A 17,532-nucleotide genomic window follows, 5' to 3' on the forward strand; every position below is an offset into this window, starting at 1 on the left:
AGTTCATCAAATCAAAAAAATGTATATTGCAGAGGCTGTTTAACCAGCTTGTACATAACTGATTTAATGAGCCATTCGTAGTTTCACTGTACCGGCTGTGTGTACTTAGACTTGCATGGCTTAATCTTTGAGACAAGCATATACTACTGGCAGAATCGACCAGGTAGCCAGGAACGCGAAGCACTGGCAGCGGGGACGCCTGACCGGCAACGTTTTTTAGGGGTACTTACAGTAGTAATCAGTTTAATCAGGAGAGGTTCTGAAATGCCCCCAAAAATGTGCCAATTTTAACATTAAAACAAAAGTCTAGCACAAATTTCTAAATACTGCATTTTCATTAAATACCATTACATTACTGTAAATATCCCCAGTACACAGCAGATGTATGAGCCTTTGCTTGCCCTTAGCATTACAGTTGGACATGATGTGACTTATTACATGGCATGAAATAAATAAATTGTTAAAATGTACTCCACACATTCGGATTTGAACTCATATTTAGTTAACTTTGACTTATTATATTTATTTATTTTTCATTTTTAGTTTATTTTACCAAGAAAAATGTCATTGACATTAGGAATCTCTTTTTGAGTGTCCTTGTGAAGACAGGAAGTAGTCCATTTTACCAAAGTTACACACATACATCCCACAGTAAAATTACAAAGCACAGGTCAACAAACACTATTCAAACACAGTCAGAAGCATGTAACAATACTGTAGCAGACAAAGCCTGACATCCTGAGACTATGACAAAAACAGGCCAGGTCTTTCTATTATATTAATAATATTATCTTATTTTTACATATTGATAAATGGTCTCAAACACTGGTTCTCAGCTGGTCCCACCACCAACTCCTTCATGAAAATCGGGACCCAAATTTCTGATATTTTTTTCAACCCATCAGATTTATTGACTGAAAAATAGTGCAGTTTGGACCTCAGATGGTACAAAACGTGACAGATTAAAGAGAAGAAACAAAACCAGCATGTTTTAAGAGCACTTCATAGATTTGCGACCCACTGAAAACTGCTACTTACGACCTACTTTTGGGTCCTGACCCACCAGTTGAGAACCACTGGTCTAAAAAGTGTGTGAACTTAACCCTGTGCCTGTTTATTCACATACTGTTTACTATTTTTATTTGACCTCATCTACCAAATAAAACTTGTGATAAAAGTGATACAAATGGAAATAGATGTTGATGTCTTTATCTCTAAACGTCAGCATTTGTGGTTCCATGTGTTATACTGACACCTTATGGTGAGACAAAAACACTGACTGGAACACAAAAACGTCACATCCTGACAGGCAACAGCTCTGCCATGAGGGAAGTCATAACTTCACCCACATACTATAACTCCTGTACTTACTTTCTTTTAAATAGATCACTTATAAGGACACGAGACGCTGCAGACTGTGTATGACTTAACATTTTGATTCTTTTCAAATGTTTTGAAACATACATGTTAAGGTTTTGTTGGTTTTATATCTCTCTCAAGAGCTGAAGGCAAAAGGATGTGAGTGTTGTGGTTAATGGGTAGGCTGCAAATATATAAAGAAACATGTGGTTCTGCTAATGTTCCCCAAATCACATCACACCCACAGGTTGAAAACTTCACAGACAGGAAACTGTTCTTGTAGCTTACACGTCTGCTGAAAAAAAAAGTCAGTTAATTTAATCAAAAATAATACAGATTAATCATCTTATATTGAATGTATACTGAATATCTTCTCCTTACACACATTTAACACCTTTTTATGCACTACCATCCAATTGTCAATGCAACTTAACATTCTGTCACGTTGTGTCACTTCCCCTAAAAACCCATGTCACTTTTCAGCACAACTCAGCAACCCAATGCATGTTGAGAGCACAAACGCCAGTGTGGTTGACCACCACATTTCCTGTTGCTTCAACAAAACAAAAAAAAAAAGCTGCAAAAAAAAACCAGAGAGGTGAGTTTCGAGAAGAGTTTTTCACACGCCCACTTTGAGTCTTATCATGTACATGAGTCAATCCAGCAACACTGCCTTTACATGTACAGCTCAATGGAAAATGTGGCTCACCCAGGTCTTCTGTGTGATATGTAAGTTCTAAAGCCTAATTATTTTTTAAATGCATCTTAAATAAAGAATATTTGCATGTACATTTTAATTTGATGTTCATGTTCATCTTTTTTTATATTTGACAGATTTCACTGCTGTTTGTGCAGCTGAGGATCCTCAAGATGGTAAGAAATCAGTTTAACTAAGATGATTTAGTATTTTCTGGATACTGCACTGATTTCAACTGTAGTTTTAAGCTAATTTAACATTTAAAAATAACATTCTGCTTTAAACAGATTTGCTTTTGTTCACAGGAAATGCACAATAAATTAAATGTTCAGTTAAAATTGAATCTTAGATTAAAGACTAAATAGCTTTACCCATTTTTTGTACCAAACAAATGTTGCAAAAGTCTTCAACTAAACTGTCTAAACAAGCGGAATAATGTTAAGGAAGTACATGAGTATATCAACATGAGGAACATGATGTACTTTGTTATAATGAGTCTAAAAGTTCCTACTCTCACTTCATACAGCGTGAGAGGTATGAGAGAGCAGATATGTTAATACATTTGACAGTAATGTGTTTAATTTGTGAACCAGCAAAGGAAAGCTGTGAAATCACCTTGGGCGTTGTCAAAAAAAAATTGTTGTTCCTTTTTTTAACTTTCTGTACTTCTTTGTAGCGATGACATCATAACTGCAATTTGTCCTCTAAAAAGTTTACTTATTTATGTTTTATTTTGCTTAAGTGGATGTTCCATATAGTCGTATTTGAATGTATTAAATCATGCATTTAAATACATTTCCAGAGCCTCCCGTACCATCTCTGCAGCTACAATCCACCTGGTTGGATGTGTTCCCTTCTGAGAAAGTGGAGTTCAGATGTGATGTTGCTGGAAGCTCCGACTGGAGCTTCACCTGGAAACGGAATCAAGGGCAAGTGGAAGCTTCAGATCCAAATGTGTCACTGTTTAAAGATGGTTCAATTCTTACAGTGACTGCAGCAGACCCAAACTATTCTGGAAGTTATTCCTGTAAAGGCCAACACAAAACACAAGGCAATTATACTGCAGATAGTGAGCCACTCCAACTCACAGTTCATCGTAAGTATTGAGTTCCATCACTTTTTCTTCTTTTGCTAAATATCTGGTCAGCATTAAATGATTGAAATGGTATTTTTCTATCTTCTAATCAATTAGCAAACAAACCCAGGCCCACTATGAGCCAAAAGCCAAACGTTAACAAGATGTTTCCTGGAGAGTCTGTCACCTTCACTTGCAAAGTCGATGGGTCCTATGGATGGGAATATCTGTGGTTCCATGATGGAAAAGAAATCTATGCATCTAGCTCTTACACCATAAATTCTGTTGGTCATCCAAACAAAGGACAGTATCGCTGTCAAGCCAAGAGAGGAAAAATCCCATTCTACTCAGAGAAGAGTACACCAACAGTTCTTCAAGTCTCTGGTCAGCAGACCTCTAAAATGTTTCATCATATGATAAATACATGTCATTGGGTTGTATCTTCAATTTCTTGGTTATTTGTTGATTATCTGTTTGTTTTCTTCTTCAGATCCACCTACACCCTCTCTGAAGTTGCAGACTTCTTGGCTGGATGTGTTCGAGGAGGAGAACGTGGCATTTAGCTGTGAAGTTGGCATTTCTGACTGGACATTCACCTGGTACAGGAATGAAGAGAAGCTCCAGGATGACTCTGCCCTGACAATTGATGATGAAGGAACACTGCTCAACATCACATTGGTCAATAAAGCCCATGAAGGAGTGTATGCCTGCAAAGCTTACCTTGAAGCCCGAAATGTCAACTCTGGATTCAGTAACACAGCTGCTGTCACAGTTTATGGTGGGCTGTCATTGCTACATAGCAGAACACAAGCAACACATTTAAATTAAGCTAACTTTCAGTCTGGTTTGCTTTTTTCAAGACTTACTATGAATTATCCCTCAGTTTAGCTTAGCTTAGCTAAACTTAGATTCACACAAATTTAACAAAAAAATCAATTTAGGCTAACAAATTAACATGTTTGTCAGCCTAAATACGCAAAAATATAAATTATAAAATTGACACATTAGAGGGGGTTAAGTGCTGGAATATTGTTTTTGCTTGTAGCAGTGATTTCCTTTAGTCTTAAAGCCAGTTGCTAAGACAGTTTGTGAATTTTTTGTTTTTGAACCAAGCAAATGTGTTTTTCCTCTTTACAGCTTTGTGCAAGGCTAAGCTAATCAATATTTATAGTACAGACATATTAAGTCTTTTTGATACTTACTAGTATCCGTATAGGTTTCCGATATTGTCAAAAATGGGATATCAAAATGGGCGAGTAGGGTAGCCAAAGGCATCCATGCGGTACCATATGTTATACATGTATAAATACTTTTTAACTGCCATATAGCATCGATGGGGTAAAGACAGTTCATATTTGCAGAGATACAGGAAATTGAATTGATTGGTGTTAAACTCAAAATGTTTACAATATTTCTCAACTCTCACCGAAAATAGAGAATGCATATTTCTCAAAATACCAAACAACTATTCCTTCTAATTGTCTACGTTAACGTACAACTGGATCGTAAGAGACTGGATTTACTCAGACTTAGTACATTGTTGCAGTAACAAAGTAACAAAGTATGAACTTTTACATGTTTCAGACAACACGCCAAAACCAACTTTGCACAAAGTTCCTGTTTTCAACCGCATGTATGTTGGAGAAACAGTGAACTTCACGTGCATTGTTGATGTGTCTTCTGGCTGGGAGTATCAGTGGTACAAAGATGGTGGGGATCTGCCTGCCACCAGCAAAAGCAATGCCATTCGTCTTGATCGTTCCAATGCGGGGAAATACTCGTGCATGGCCACCAGGGGCAAAAGCATGTCAACCGATGTCAGTGAGGAAATGCAACTAGATGTTCTTGGTAAGTGAAATAAAAGCAAAGCAGCATTTCAAGCATTGTGTTACAGCAAGCACATGTACAACATGATCCATATCCATGGTCCATATATAAAATGCTGATCATCTCAGTGTAAATAAGGACGTTATTTGTGTTGTCCTTGTGTTTAAAAAACAAACCATGCAGCTGCTCTTGAACGAGGTGAAACAGCATTTTGAGTGCTTTTTTTTTTTTTGCATTTACTGCTGAAACAGGATGTTGTGGTAAAGTAACACAGGGCAGCATTCTCATTTATTTAGATAGAACTGGCATACTCACAGAGAGATGGAATATGTTTTTTGAAAGGAGATAAGGGCTTTACGTGGTTAACAAAGTTAGAAATGTCAATCTAAATGTTCAATGCTGAAAACTACATTTAAGAGCTTGGTTTGGTTACCTTTGTTTCAGGCATATTTTTTTGCAAATCTTGAGAAGCGTTTTTCCGCTTCCGCCTTGACAATATGAAATGATCTATGTGTTCTCTCAAAGGTTGAAGACATTTTAACCTTTGACTCTATCTAATAGGCTGCTGTATCTGTGCTTAAGACTATAGCTGTTTTGTTATCTTTATAATAATATGCTGAAGATGTAAGATGAGAAATAAATCAGGAAAAAACAGCACATGACAAATTCTGTGTTGTTTTATTAAAGTGTTAAAGTTTGAATCCTCATATTTACATAAGTCGCTTTGATGTAACTTCATTGTGTAAAATCACTTGAATTGTTTTTAACTCTCTCTCTCTCTCTCTCTCTCTCTCTCTCTCTGCATAGAAATTCCTGTTCCTTCCTTGAAACAAATGACACCGTGGTTGGATGTCTTTCCTGAAGAGAGTGTGCAGCTGAAGTGTGAGATGGATCAACACACTGGATGGACTTATACTTGGTCCAGAGATGAACGGGAGGTCAAGGCTGACAGTGTTGTGTCTTTTGACCTGAGTGGATCCCTTCTTTCCATCAAGTCTGCTTCGGCTGCACATAAAGGACAATATAAGTGCAAAGGACACCTGAAAGAAAGGTCTGTCAGCAGCAACTCTAGCTCTGGACTAACTCTCAAGGTGTATGGTGAGTTCTTTTTTCTTTAAGCTTACATATAAATAGATTTCTGGGAGTTAATCTAGAATAAACTATTCCTTAAACATAAAAAATAGCTTTTTTAATCAACTAGGTCAGGGGGCATAGGTGTTTGAGAAAAATCTGGTTAAACACAGTCTTCTCTTTACACTTGATGTGGCCTATTTTTAACATCCTAATTATTTATTGATTCCCTCAGACGAGAAACCAAGTGTCACTCTGATGCAGGATCCAGACTACAAGGTGATGTTCCCTGGGGAGTCAGTCTCCTTTAGCTGCCACACTAATGTTGCCTCTGGGTGGGAGCTCATGTGGTACAAAGATGAGAAAGAACTTTCCGGATCCAAAACAAGATATCAAATCATCCCTGTCAGCACAGAAAATGCAGGATCATATAAATGCAGGGCAAAGAGAGGAACTGCAGAAGTCTTCCACTCCGACTACAGCCAAACTATACAACTTCAAGTTAAAGGTTTGTTTCTATTGAGCGCTTTGAAACACTTTCAAATATTAACAGTATGCTGAAGTTATGAGTTTTCCTTTTTTTTCTTCTACTGTGCACATCTGTTATTTTATACTATAATCTAGCTGGTTAGCTGTTTTATTGAACAACAACTGTTCACATTATAAAATACATGAAGTTGCATTTCTTTGTTGTGTTTCAGAGAACAAGCCTAAACCCTTGATGACACAACAGCCTATCGTAGACAAGGTGTACGTTGGAGAGTCAGTGTCCTTTGAATGTAAAGTTGAACTCTCATCTGGTTGGGAGTACGTCTGGTACAAAAATGAAGAAGAACTTATCAGGAGCAGCAGATTCACCATCAATGCCACTCTATCAGACAAAGGGGTTTATAAGTGCAATGCCGTAAGAAACAAAAAATTGAACACAGAGTTCAGTGATAACCGGACTTTACTCATATCTGGTGAGCCAAAACAAGTGAAGAGGTTTTAATTTGTTGTGATGTGAAGAAAATGTGACCTTCATATCTTATTGATTCCTCTCCGACTACTATGAATTATAATAGAAACATACAAAGAAAGTATAGTAAGGGTATTGTTAAGGGGCTGTTGTGTTTGTGTCTCTTCTCAGAAATTCCTGTCCCATTAGCACAGTTAAAAACATCTTGGTTGGATGTGTTCCCCACTGAAAGCGTGAAGTTGAGCTGTGGGATGAATGGCAGCTCTGACTGGATGTATACATGGTACAAAGACAAACAGAAAGTCCAGCCTGCTAAAACCACACATTTGGACTCCGATGGCACTCTTTCCATTGTCTCTACTTCAGTCTCCCACCGTGGACGATACAGCTGCTCAGCAAAACTCAAGAACAGGTCTGTCGACAGCAGCCGCAGCTCTGAACTAACACTCAATGTTTATGGTAAGCTTTTTGGGTTCTTTTTTGACACTGTAGTAGTAATTTTTTATTTGCTGCTTTATTTTGATTCATCACACCGTGGTGCATATGGAATTTTTTTTTTTGCCACTTTCCTCTTAATTGTAGAAGTTAGATTAGAAGTATTTTTGTCGGGGGGTTGGAAACAGGGATGAGTAGGAGAGTGGGGAATTGGTTTAGTGACAAGGGTCGGAGTAGAACCCGGCCGTCCACCTCTAGGACATAGGAAGCACGACAAGACTGCTACACTATCAGGCACCCTGCCATGAGACTGTTAACATAGCTTAGTTTAGCAATACAAACAGAAACTGCTAGCCACAGAAAGGTCTTTTTTAGTTCTGTGGCTATAAGACTTGAAGACTTTAAAAGTGTTAACTAAAGTTAAACCACAAACTATTTATAGTTTTGAAAGTGTTTTGAAAGTTTTTGAACTAACTGAATTAGATACATTTTGGGGGGATTTGTGTTTTCACCTCTGGAGGCCGGGCTAGCAGATTTCCTCTGCTTCAAGTCAGAAGCATTTATACGACGGAGGATTAGGGCCATGTTATTTTTATTTTTTTATTTTTTTAATTACGAGAATAAAGTCATAAATTTACGGGATTAAAGTCGTACATTTACGACGGCAAAGTCGTACATTTACAACTTTAATCTCGTTTCTTTTTTTTTTTTTTTAACGTGGCCCTATTCCTCCATCGTACATTTAGCTGTCAGGCGGCAAAAGAATACTATTTCCATGAGGTTTCATTATTTTTTAAGTAAAATTTTAAAAAAAGAAACAATTTCAGTCCGGTTATACAATATCGAGTTGTCAAAGTCCAGCACCTCCTCACTCTTAGCTGTGCAGTGTATTGTGAATTTAGATGGTGGTTTTACTTATGTAATGTCTTGATTGTCCCTCAGATACAAAACCCAGAGTCACACTGACACGGACGCCCACGTACAATGTGACACACACTGGAGATTCAGTCTCCTTCCGCTGTCACATTAATGTGTCTTCTGGATGGGAATACATGTGGTACAAAGATAACAGCGATATTGTTGAATCTGGAAACAATCACAACATCACATCTGTTGCCATCAAGAACAGTGGCTCATATAAATGCCAGGTTAAAAGAGGAAGTGAAGAGGTTTTTCACTCAGACCGGAGTGAGGCTGTAAATATCAACATCCTAGGTTAGCTAACATTGACTTCCCTCTAATATTTTGTTCTCTGTGTGCACCTGTTTATTGTGTTTTAACAGCTTTGTGTTTCTGCAGAGCGCCCACAGGCTAATATAATCCTCTTAACTGGCTGGTCAGAGGTCTTCTCTACTGACAGCTTGGTACTCAAATGTGGGGTCCAGGACAGCCTGGACACGTGGAACTACACATGGTAATTAAGATCAGAAGAACTAGTCAATTCTATATAATCAAGTTTTTTTAAAGCTCCTGTGAGGAACTTTTAGTTTATGTTGATTTTGGCTCCCCCTGTGGACAAAGCGGCACCTCTTACTTCTTTGCCGCTCTTTTCCTGTACATGCATATGGAGTGTTAACTGAAAAAAATCTATGCTATGGAAGTCGTTCAAAAAGGATATTTCCGCACCTTTAGTAAACTTCCCCATGGCAGCGGATCAAGACATTAAAAATATTTATATAGAAATACTCCGTCTTCATTCTGTTTCATAACCAGCTACAAACCTCTCACAGGAGCTTTAAGTGTATCCATATACTGTGTTAGTTCTCACCATTCTGATCAAATAAACTAATTGTAAAGGTTTAAAGAAGACAAACCAATAAACCATCCACCCTCTGAGAAACACATAGTCACACCTCAGGACAACCCTGAGCAGAGTCAGTACACTTGCCAGGGCATTCGCGACGGTAGACCATCTTATTCCAAAACCAGTCAACACTTCATGACCAAGAACCTTCGTGAGTATAACTGAAGCAAGCTCTGAGTTTTACCCTACAAGCATACTTTCTCACTCTCCTACGATGTTTTAATTTTTTTTCGTGTAGTTTTGAAGAGGAGGGTGCTTCTTTCCATCTCTGGCTGTATCTTCTTTGGGATCATCGCGGTTTTCCTCGGCTGCATTATCCTCAGAGTCTTCCGCAAGCCAGGTTGTGCTTGAGTTTCTTGGTCTTTTTAATTGCACAGATTCTTAAAGTTTTAGTATACAATGTGACTATAGCTAATATTACATTTACAATTAAAATTAGATATAGAAACAAACTCTTTTTTAGAGTTCCACAGCCACTTGTAGTCACATACAAAGAGACACGGTTAGGCACTAGCTGATGGACAAGAAAGAACATTTATAGCAGTAGAGCCATGTTATGAAAAAGCTCAAATGAGAGTGAATATAGGAACTTACATTGCACAACACCAAGTAAATAATGTTGCTCTGTAAGGTTCACCAGATCTGCTTCAATGGTGATTATATATTGATGTTTTTCTTGTGCTTCCCTGAGAAGATATTTCATTTCAAATTAACAGTCAACATGATGAGACATTAACCTGGTATCCTTTTTTTTAATCACATAGCTGATGATGACGATAGGCCAGAAGAGGCAGACCTCTTCTTCTCCATGCCTCAGCTAAAGGGAGCTGGTACGTTGACACCATCTTGAAATATATAGCCTGTGGTTTTGGGTGCAGTTTCCGCATGTGCTGCAGGAACAGCCCCACCAGTGATTCATTTTTGTGCTCCACTTGACGAAACTGTTTGTCAGTCTCTTTTTTTTAACACTATTAGGTTTCAGTCTCACTCATATCTCATTTTTAGCTGTTACCGCTCGTGTGATAAAGCTTCCTCTCTTCATCCTGCAGATGTGCCCAATACCCTGGTTGACTACATCACAGATGCAACCCTGAATGCTTCATCTAAAGGTAGAAAACCTGCAGATGAGTAAAGATGCTGATACAAGAACTCTATAACTGTGAGAGTGTTTTAAAAAGTGATCGAGGTTTGTTTGACGTTTTTCTGAGTTTTTTTTGTAAAAACTTTCTGACCAGCAGAAGTCGAAGAGAACGGCACACTTTGCAGTGAAACAACACCATTACCGATATCTTCACAGGAAGACCAAGGTAATAAAGTTAAACAACAAAAACACTTTTCAAATGACATTTTCTGTGTAGGTGACACATGATCTAAATCTTTACTTTCCTCTCCTTTGTCTTTCTAGATGTAAAGACAGAGAGCCATGATACAGCAAAAAACAACGGCGGGCTGGTTTCCTTTATGCAATGAGGCGCTGAAGCTCTGTTTGTGTCAGCATATAACAAGTCTGTCGGTTGGTTATAGCGCAGTCTAGGCCTGTGAAGGCCGTTTCGTCATGAGCCGGGGATCCGGCCGAAGATTTCTGCCTTTTAATAAGGCAGTTTTTTCTTACCACTGTAACTTTTGCTGCTTTGCTAAAGTGCTCATGATGGATAGGCCGGGTCTTTGTAATATAGCAATAAGTAAGGTCTTTTACCTGCTTTTTGTAACATAACAATGAGTAAGGTCTTTTTACCTGCTCTTTTGTAATGTTAACAGACAAAGAGTAAGGTATTTTACCTGCTTTTTGTAAAGTGTCTTGAGATAACACTTGTTATGAGTTGACGCTATACAAAATAAACTGAATTGAATTGAATTGAATTGAATTATAGTCGATTCGCACTTCAAAAACTAATTTTTGAATGAATGATAACTCGAGAGACGATTTTGCTATTGTGTAATGCTTACCACCATGGAAGAGAAAGAAATTTGGCCTAAGAGTGAAATTCAGGGAAGCCTGAACTTTGCATGTAAGACTCATTCTCTCGGGCTCATGGTCACATGACATGGTCAAGCTTTCAGCTTCAACTTTGCTTTGACCTGAATGCTAATATTGTAAGTTTACTATCTAAGAATTAGCCTTAATGTCTTATATTTAGTTTGAAAAAATAGATTTTCGTGAATTTGGCTTCTGTACTCTGTAAAGAATGAGCCAGCGAGACACGATGTCTGGAGGGATTTGGTTTGAATGTTGGAAAAGAAGGTGACACACTGACGCAGCATACTGTTGCTACTAAAGATCAACATTGGTGGATGAGTGGATTCTGTAACTCTATTGGTAGATATTTGTTGATTTAGGCATCATCCAGCATAGGTCGTTCTTAACAAGGAGAAAACATGGCACAGTGTTTCATACAAGAATTCAAAGAAATGTAAATGGTTATATAAAATGACATATTGGCATATGCTGTTTAAATAGCATGATACAAACATGAATATGAGCTTACAGGGTTCAAAGGCAGGTCACATTTCATTCTCACCTTTAAGGTAATTTATTGTAGAGATATGTTTGAAACCGTGGGGCGTGTGGGTTATATCAGTGTCATTCGAATTCATCTGATATTTGATGAGATATTGACTAACATATGAGATTATGACATATTGATGTGTTGAGATGAATTTTTCTGCACTCAAAATAACTTTGTATCACAATACTGTTGAGAACTGTAGATAATTTAGTCACGTTTTATCCATGATTTAAATTGTTGAAGGTACTTAAAGGAAGACTTAACAATCAACCTTTAGAACATGTTTTAATTATTGGAAGAAACAACAGATGTTAGTAAATATTAGTCTTGTTCAAAGTTTAGTGACCATTGTATGATATTTATCTTTAGTACAGAAATGCCTTTCAAACATTTAGTGCCTCTTTATGAAGTTATCAAAATAAAAAAAAATACAAAAATGTTGCAGTGAGTGTTCATTCAAACTAATATTAATCTGCACCATTCGGTCTGACTGCAGAAAGCACAAGGTGGTTCAGTCAGTGGTGAGATCTTGTCTTGATCATATTCACCTGTTATAGGACACAAGGAGAGAGAGAGGCAAAAACACAAGGGAATACAGTCATTATCCAGAAAATTTACATCCAACGATTTGATTGCATTTAGGTAAACAACAAACTTACTGATGCACCTCTACTTGAGGATTTCAGCCAGTTTCTCCACATAGTAGCTGTAGTTCTCCTGGCAATCCTCCCAGGGTTCAAAGCTCTGATCCTCCTTCTCAACATACATCTCCCAAACTTGTAGGAAGTCAGACGGCTTCATCATCCTCAGTTTGCAGCCAGCACTCACCAGAGCCCTGAGCCCTTCCACTATCTCTGGCTCCTCCCAGTCAAAGAGACGAGAGCAGAATATGCAGAGACGGACCTTTGTACGCTGCTTCAGGATGTTGGCCAACTTGGCTGCACAGGACACACAGGGACTGGATGACACATACCATGTGACTTCATACTCTTGGGAAGAGTTAGGGAGCACCTGCAAGGAAAAGGTTGAATGCAATCACAGATGTAGACATTTTTTTCAGAAACTTCAATTAAAGTAAGGAGTTTTCAGAGTTTTCAAACATTTTCAGGGATTTTTTTTTAAATGTCACCATGTAAATGGTCACACGTCAGTGAATTTTAATGTGAACATAAGGACCTAGACAAGAGTGCCACCGTTCCTCATTATTTCTATTTGCTGATGATGTTATTTTGTATTTTGTGACCCACTAACCTAAATCCCAGGACTTTTCATAATGTTTAAATTAATTATGGAAAATATTTGTTTACAAACCTAATGAAGCTAATTCAGAGGATATGACATAAGTAGGCAAGTAAGCATCTGAGTTGGACAAAGAACCTTAATTTACTTGGTCAACATAAGGACTCAGATACTTCCGAATCATTGACCAGAGACCCAGGACGCAAAATACATTTATTTATCCTCAAAACAACGAGGTCGTATTCTAACTAATTTGAAATTATACCACTAGGCAGCAAAACTTCAAGGAATGGTTGATTGGATAATACAAGATCGAGCCATTGTCAACTAGTGACACTGTATTTCGTCATAGACTCACTTAATGAAGTAACTGTGTAAAATAATGAGGCTCATTTGTTTATTACATATCCTTTTACTTGTTGGGATGAAAATGATTTAATTCTGGATCAAACCTCTATTACACCCATCACCAATGGCAAGAAAGATTAAGGAAAGTGTACTTAAAAAAAATATATACAAACACACACACACACACACACACACACACACACACACACACACACACACACACACACACACACACACACACACACACTCTAAAGATGGCTTAAGATTCGGATACACATCAAGCATATGAAATTAGGTGTAGATAAGATCATGTACACCTGAGTTCTAAAAGCTCTTGTTGTCATGGCAAGACACTGACATCAGTATTTCCACAGACAGAGCTTTTGAAGAAAACTCAAACTTTCTTCAAAGCTTAATCAAGGTCTTGAGCCCTTTGTAACTGAATCGTATGTGGATTTACTCAACAGGAGAGAGGGAGTAATTTATTGCGTAAAACACAGACTTTCCTGTTACCACTAGGTGGCACTACAACTGTAGTCAAATACTGCCATTTCCTCCAACTTCTTTAGGCCAGGAAACATATTATACATCTAAAGTTGTGGGCAGATTGGAGCATACATGGAGCTACAAACAACTGCCTTTAAATTTAGGGCTCGCAACACTACATATTTTTTTTAACAAGTTTTGATCCACTTTTCATTGTTGAGGTCTCTTCTGTATGCAAACCAAATGTAAGGCAGATTGGATTGAAGCCCTAGAAGGAGTTCATTTAAGTTAAGTATGCTCCCATGAAATGGGTTTAAATACATCTCAGTTTCAAAATTAAACCAAATTGAAGTAGCAAAAGGCAGTGAAGCCCTCTTATCTGTTCACGTTGGGGTGTGTCACAGTTGACACCAGAATTTGTATGAGTGAATGAAGAAGTTACATGTGACTGCCTGTGACCAATAGATGGCAGAATCAGACATGATGTCAATATGTATTGCAGTAAATACCATTAGTTCAGAACACACTGTGTATATTTTATGTAGTTCTGATGGTGTTTGTATGAGTAAGCTTACTACCCCTCTATTACTTGGTGGTGCTGTGACCCATTTATGTATTCTGATCTGTTCAGGAGGGGGCTGTCATCAAACATGTGACATCTGGAGAAAATGAAACACTGTAGATGAGAGCTAGAGACGAGTGTTTCCACTTGGGGGCACTAGGACTGACTGAAAATTCTGTTCAGCGTAGCATCCTCATCAAATGTATGAAAATTGGAGCAGATTGGACCTTGTGTAAAGAAGTAACAACTACATGTTCTCGCTCTCTATGTCATAGTTATTTTGTAAAATAAAATGCTCATAAAAGATACATTAATGATCAATGTATATATATATTAAAAATAGCCTATATGAAATTATTCAAATATACGTGTATATAAACAATAATAATACAATATAAAACATTTAATAATGTGTTAAGATGTGAGTGATATTTACCAAGTAGCTGTCTTGTCATTAGTAGGGGAAGATATTGAAAGAAAATGACTGTGACTACATTGTTATGCTCATCTGAAAGTAAAGAAAGAATACTGCCTGCCTCCATGTTATGTCTTGTACGGCCTCTGTGATTATTATTTTCCCTCGTCTCCCGTGTATTGTCTTTATTGCATGAACTGCTTTGATGTCTTTGCTCCATCTGTTCTTGCTCCAATTGTGTGCGACATTTTGTATGTCTCTCTTCCTTTTGCTTAGGCCTGCTGTAATTTTAAATTTAATGTAATTTATTGTATTTTAATTTTCAACTAATGCATTTTAGGTTGCCTACTGACAACAGGCCGGGGACTGCAGCTGGAGCTTAGCCGTAAAGGCTAAAGCTGCTCCTTTTACTGTCCAGTTAACGAAACAATGGACAAATAAACTAAACTAATAAACAGAAAGGGTTAGAACATGAAATAGAAAAATGGAATTGGTAAATGTTAACTTATGAGACCGTTGGTGTGGTTCAAATGGGCAACATTACACGACAGTAAGAAAAGCAGAGTGAGTTAGGCAAATTACTTGTTGAAAGAATGCCTCCTCAGCATGCGCTGTGGCATGTTCATCCTCCATATAGCCTTTCAGAGGCTCGCTGCTGCCTCCTGGTGTATCCACTCTAAAGCACAGCAGGGTTTTGTTCCTCCCTGACGAGTACTCAACATTCCTGAACTGAAACTTGAAGTAGAACGGGCTCATCTGTTCCCTGGTGGAGAATGAAAGTAAGCGTCTGTTAATGAAATATAGACTTGCCTGTACTTTTTCCAGTGAAATCAAAACAAAACGCTTGCCGTAACAGCACAAACTCTTGTCATCATTTGTAGCGTTTTAAAGTGCATGAAGGTTAGATCAGCATATACTGACAAAGCAATCAACAGGAAGCATCCATCTAGTGTGCTCTTACAGTAATTTGTCACCTTTAATCTTAGTGCATGACAGCAGTATTCACTTCTTTTCTTAACATGGTGCATGACTCACCCATTTAGTGATGAATTTGTCAACAGGCCAAGAAACAGTGAAAAGAGTAATGATACTATGGTGACACAGGATAGAATATTGATGAGGAAAGCACTTTATGAGCAGATGATTCTATATATAATTTTGGCTTTCACATCCTCACACATTCTGTGGATTTACCAGACCCTTGGTGATTCAGCCAATATACAGAACACATACTACTCCTGTCTTTTGACATGAATCTGATGTTATATCAGAAATGTGTAGCCTGATGGATTGCTCAAATATTGCTCTCATTGCTTTGATATTAAACAGCTAATTTTCCACAGACTTATGGGGGTGGGGGACAGATGCTAGGCAGAGTGAAATAACAAGAGCCGGCATCTGTGTCGCTGTGACTCATTCCTATTCTTACCGCTGGGTTAGTAAAGATGGCAGGTGTGAGTCATTAGTCTTTCATCACTGAAATTAACTAAACAACATGCAGTGGGAACAATGTGATGTAGAGAAAGAGAAAGACATGTAAAATAGTGAATGTGTTAAAGAGTACAACAAGTTTGTAAGCATAAACATACTGGCTCTAACTCTTGCAGAGGAATAAATACATTTCACCCACCCTGTGACAATCTCAAATGGTGGCAGTTCAATGGGCTGATAGTCTCCATTCTCTTCACTGTTCTTTGCCTCCGCTCCTGTTGCCGCTCCACTCTCTCCACTCTCTCCAGTCTCTCCAGTCTCTCCATTTGTTTTCTCCTCTTCTGTTTTAAGATCTGTTGCGGGCTTCTTCACAACTTTTTCAGGCTTTTTCAGAGTTTTCTCCTTCTCCTTCTCCTTCTCCTTCTCCTTCTCCTTCGCCTTTTCTTTTCCGTTCCCCTTTTCCACGTTTGCTTTGTTTTCCACCTTCTTCTCCTTCTTCTTAACGCCCAACCGGCTGTTTCTGTCAGCCATGATTTGTGCGAGTGGCTAGATAAAGAGATGGAGGGAGAGAGAGCTCAGTTGAAGTGGAGAGATAACCTTATGTGCTTTACAGAAATAGATTCCCATTGTGTACTAGGGCTGGAGTCACAACATGTCCATGTCTCTCTGGGGCTCATTTGACTCACTCCCCCCTTCTTTCCATGCCATGGCTGTAAAAAGGCCAAAGGACAACGCAAGAGTGACAAAGGTGGGCCAAAACTGGACTTAACTCTCTGACACACTCAGTTGCCAAATAAAGAATAGGAAAGTAGCATTATTCTGTGTATAAATGTTAAACTTCAAATACACCGAGAGGTATCTCTTTAATCCGTCTGGCTTTAACTGTCAGCAAGCCAGCAACAGGCAGGTTATTAATACCGGTGCTTGGCTGTGTCTGTGTGTATGGGGTAACCAGGGCTCTCTCTCTACTCAACACAACTTTTATCTATGCCAGCTGCAGAGTCATGCACCCCATTAGGCCTCAGCAAGGCCAACTAAAGGGCACCCGAAATAGGGGAAGATGGGAGCATTGCAGGACAAACACATACAAACACAATGTGCAAGAGAGAATGTGTATCTATGCTCTGACTAAGAGTGGATATGTGGTCCAGTGTGCATGTGCCCCTGAACGATCAATCTATGAAATCCCCCTGCATCGATATGGTTCTCTGCTGAGGCCGTGGCGTGGGGGAGGGAGGGAAAAAATGGTTTTGTGAGAGTAAGTGTAATTTTCTGTCTATTGTGTGTTCATATGAAGACTGAAAATGGCTTTCTGCAC

At 38.4% G+C, this 17,532-nt stretch overlaps 2 protein-coding genes across 2 annotated transcripts; one reads left to right on the top strand and one right to left on the bottom strand.

Annotated features, from left to right (window-relative positions):
* The first annotated feature begins 1,968 nt into the window (after positions 1-1,968).
* On the top strand, positions 1,969-12,172 carry LOC109984891 (hemicentin-1). The gene is made up of 18 exons (XM_020635051.3): positions 1,969-2,088; positions 2,194-2,232; positions 2,859-3,152; positions 3,249-3,515; positions 3,622-3,909; positions 4,716-4,979; positions 5,766-6,056; positions 6,265-6,537; positions 6,731-6,991; positions 7,159-7,446; positions 8,365-8,637; positions 8,722-8,836; positions 9,220-9,377; positions 9,465-9,566; positions 9,991-10,056; positions 10,276-10,335; positions 10,465-10,533; positions 10,632-12,172. The coding sequence occupies exons 1-18, from the start codon at positions 2,004-2,006 to the stop codon at positions 10,694-10,696; spliced, it is 3,258 nt and encodes a 1,085-aa protein (XP_020490707.2). The 5' UTR covers positions 1,969-2,003; the 3' UTR covers positions 10,697-12,172.
* apobec2b (apolipoprotein B mRNA editing enzyme, catalytic polypeptide-like 2b) lies at positions 12,002-16,922 on the bottom strand. The gene is made up of 4 exons (XM_020635085.3): positions 16,414-16,922; positions 15,366-15,546; positions 12,393-12,744; positions 12,002-12,281 (listed from the first exon to the last, which is right to left on the bottom strand). The coding sequence occupies exons 1-3, from the start codon at positions 16,743-16,745 to the stop codon at positions 12,403-12,405; spliced, it is 855 nt and encodes a 284-aa protein (XP_020490741.2). The 5' UTR covers positions 16,746-16,922; the 3' UTR covers positions 12,002-12,281; positions 12,393-12,402.
* Between the last annotated feature and the right edge of the window lie 610 nt (positions 16,923-17,532).

The sequence above is a fragment of the Labrus bergylta genome, chromosome 12 (genome assembly GCF_963930695.1).
Source record: "Labrus bergylta chromosome 12, fLabBer1.1, whole genome shotgun sequence".
NCBI classification, from domain to species: Eukaryota; Metazoa; Chordata; class Actinopteri; order Labriformes; family Labridae; genus Labrus; species Labrus bergylta.

Excerpts from the sequence above, each read along its gene's own strand:
- apobec2b (XM_020635085.3), bottom strand. The coding sequence starts at position 16,745 with ATGGCTGACAGAAACAGCCGGTTGGGCGTTAAGAAGAAGGAGAAGAAG. Across the intron at positions 15,547-16,413 it reads CCATTTGAGATTGTCACAGG|GGAACAGATGAGCCCGTTCT; the intron begins GTGGGTGAAATG and ends ATTCTCCACCAG. Across the intron at positions 12,745-15,365 it reads AGGAGGCATTCTTTCAACAA|GTGCTCCCTAACTCTTCCCA; the intron begins GTAATTTGCCTA and ends TTTTCCTTGCAG.
- LOC109984891 (XM_020635051.3), top strand. The coding sequence starts at position 2,004 with ATGTACATGAGTCAATCCAGCAACACTGCCTTTACATGTACAGCTCAA. Across the intron at positions 6,992-7,158 it reads CCGGACTTTACTCATATCTG|AAATTCCTGTCCCATTAGCA; the intron begins GTGAGCCAAAAC and ends GTCTCTTCTCAG. Across the intron at positions 10,057-10,275 it reads GCCTCAGCTAAAGGGAGCTG|ATGTGCCCAATACCCTGGTT; the intron begins GTACGTTGACAC and ends TTCATCCTGCAG.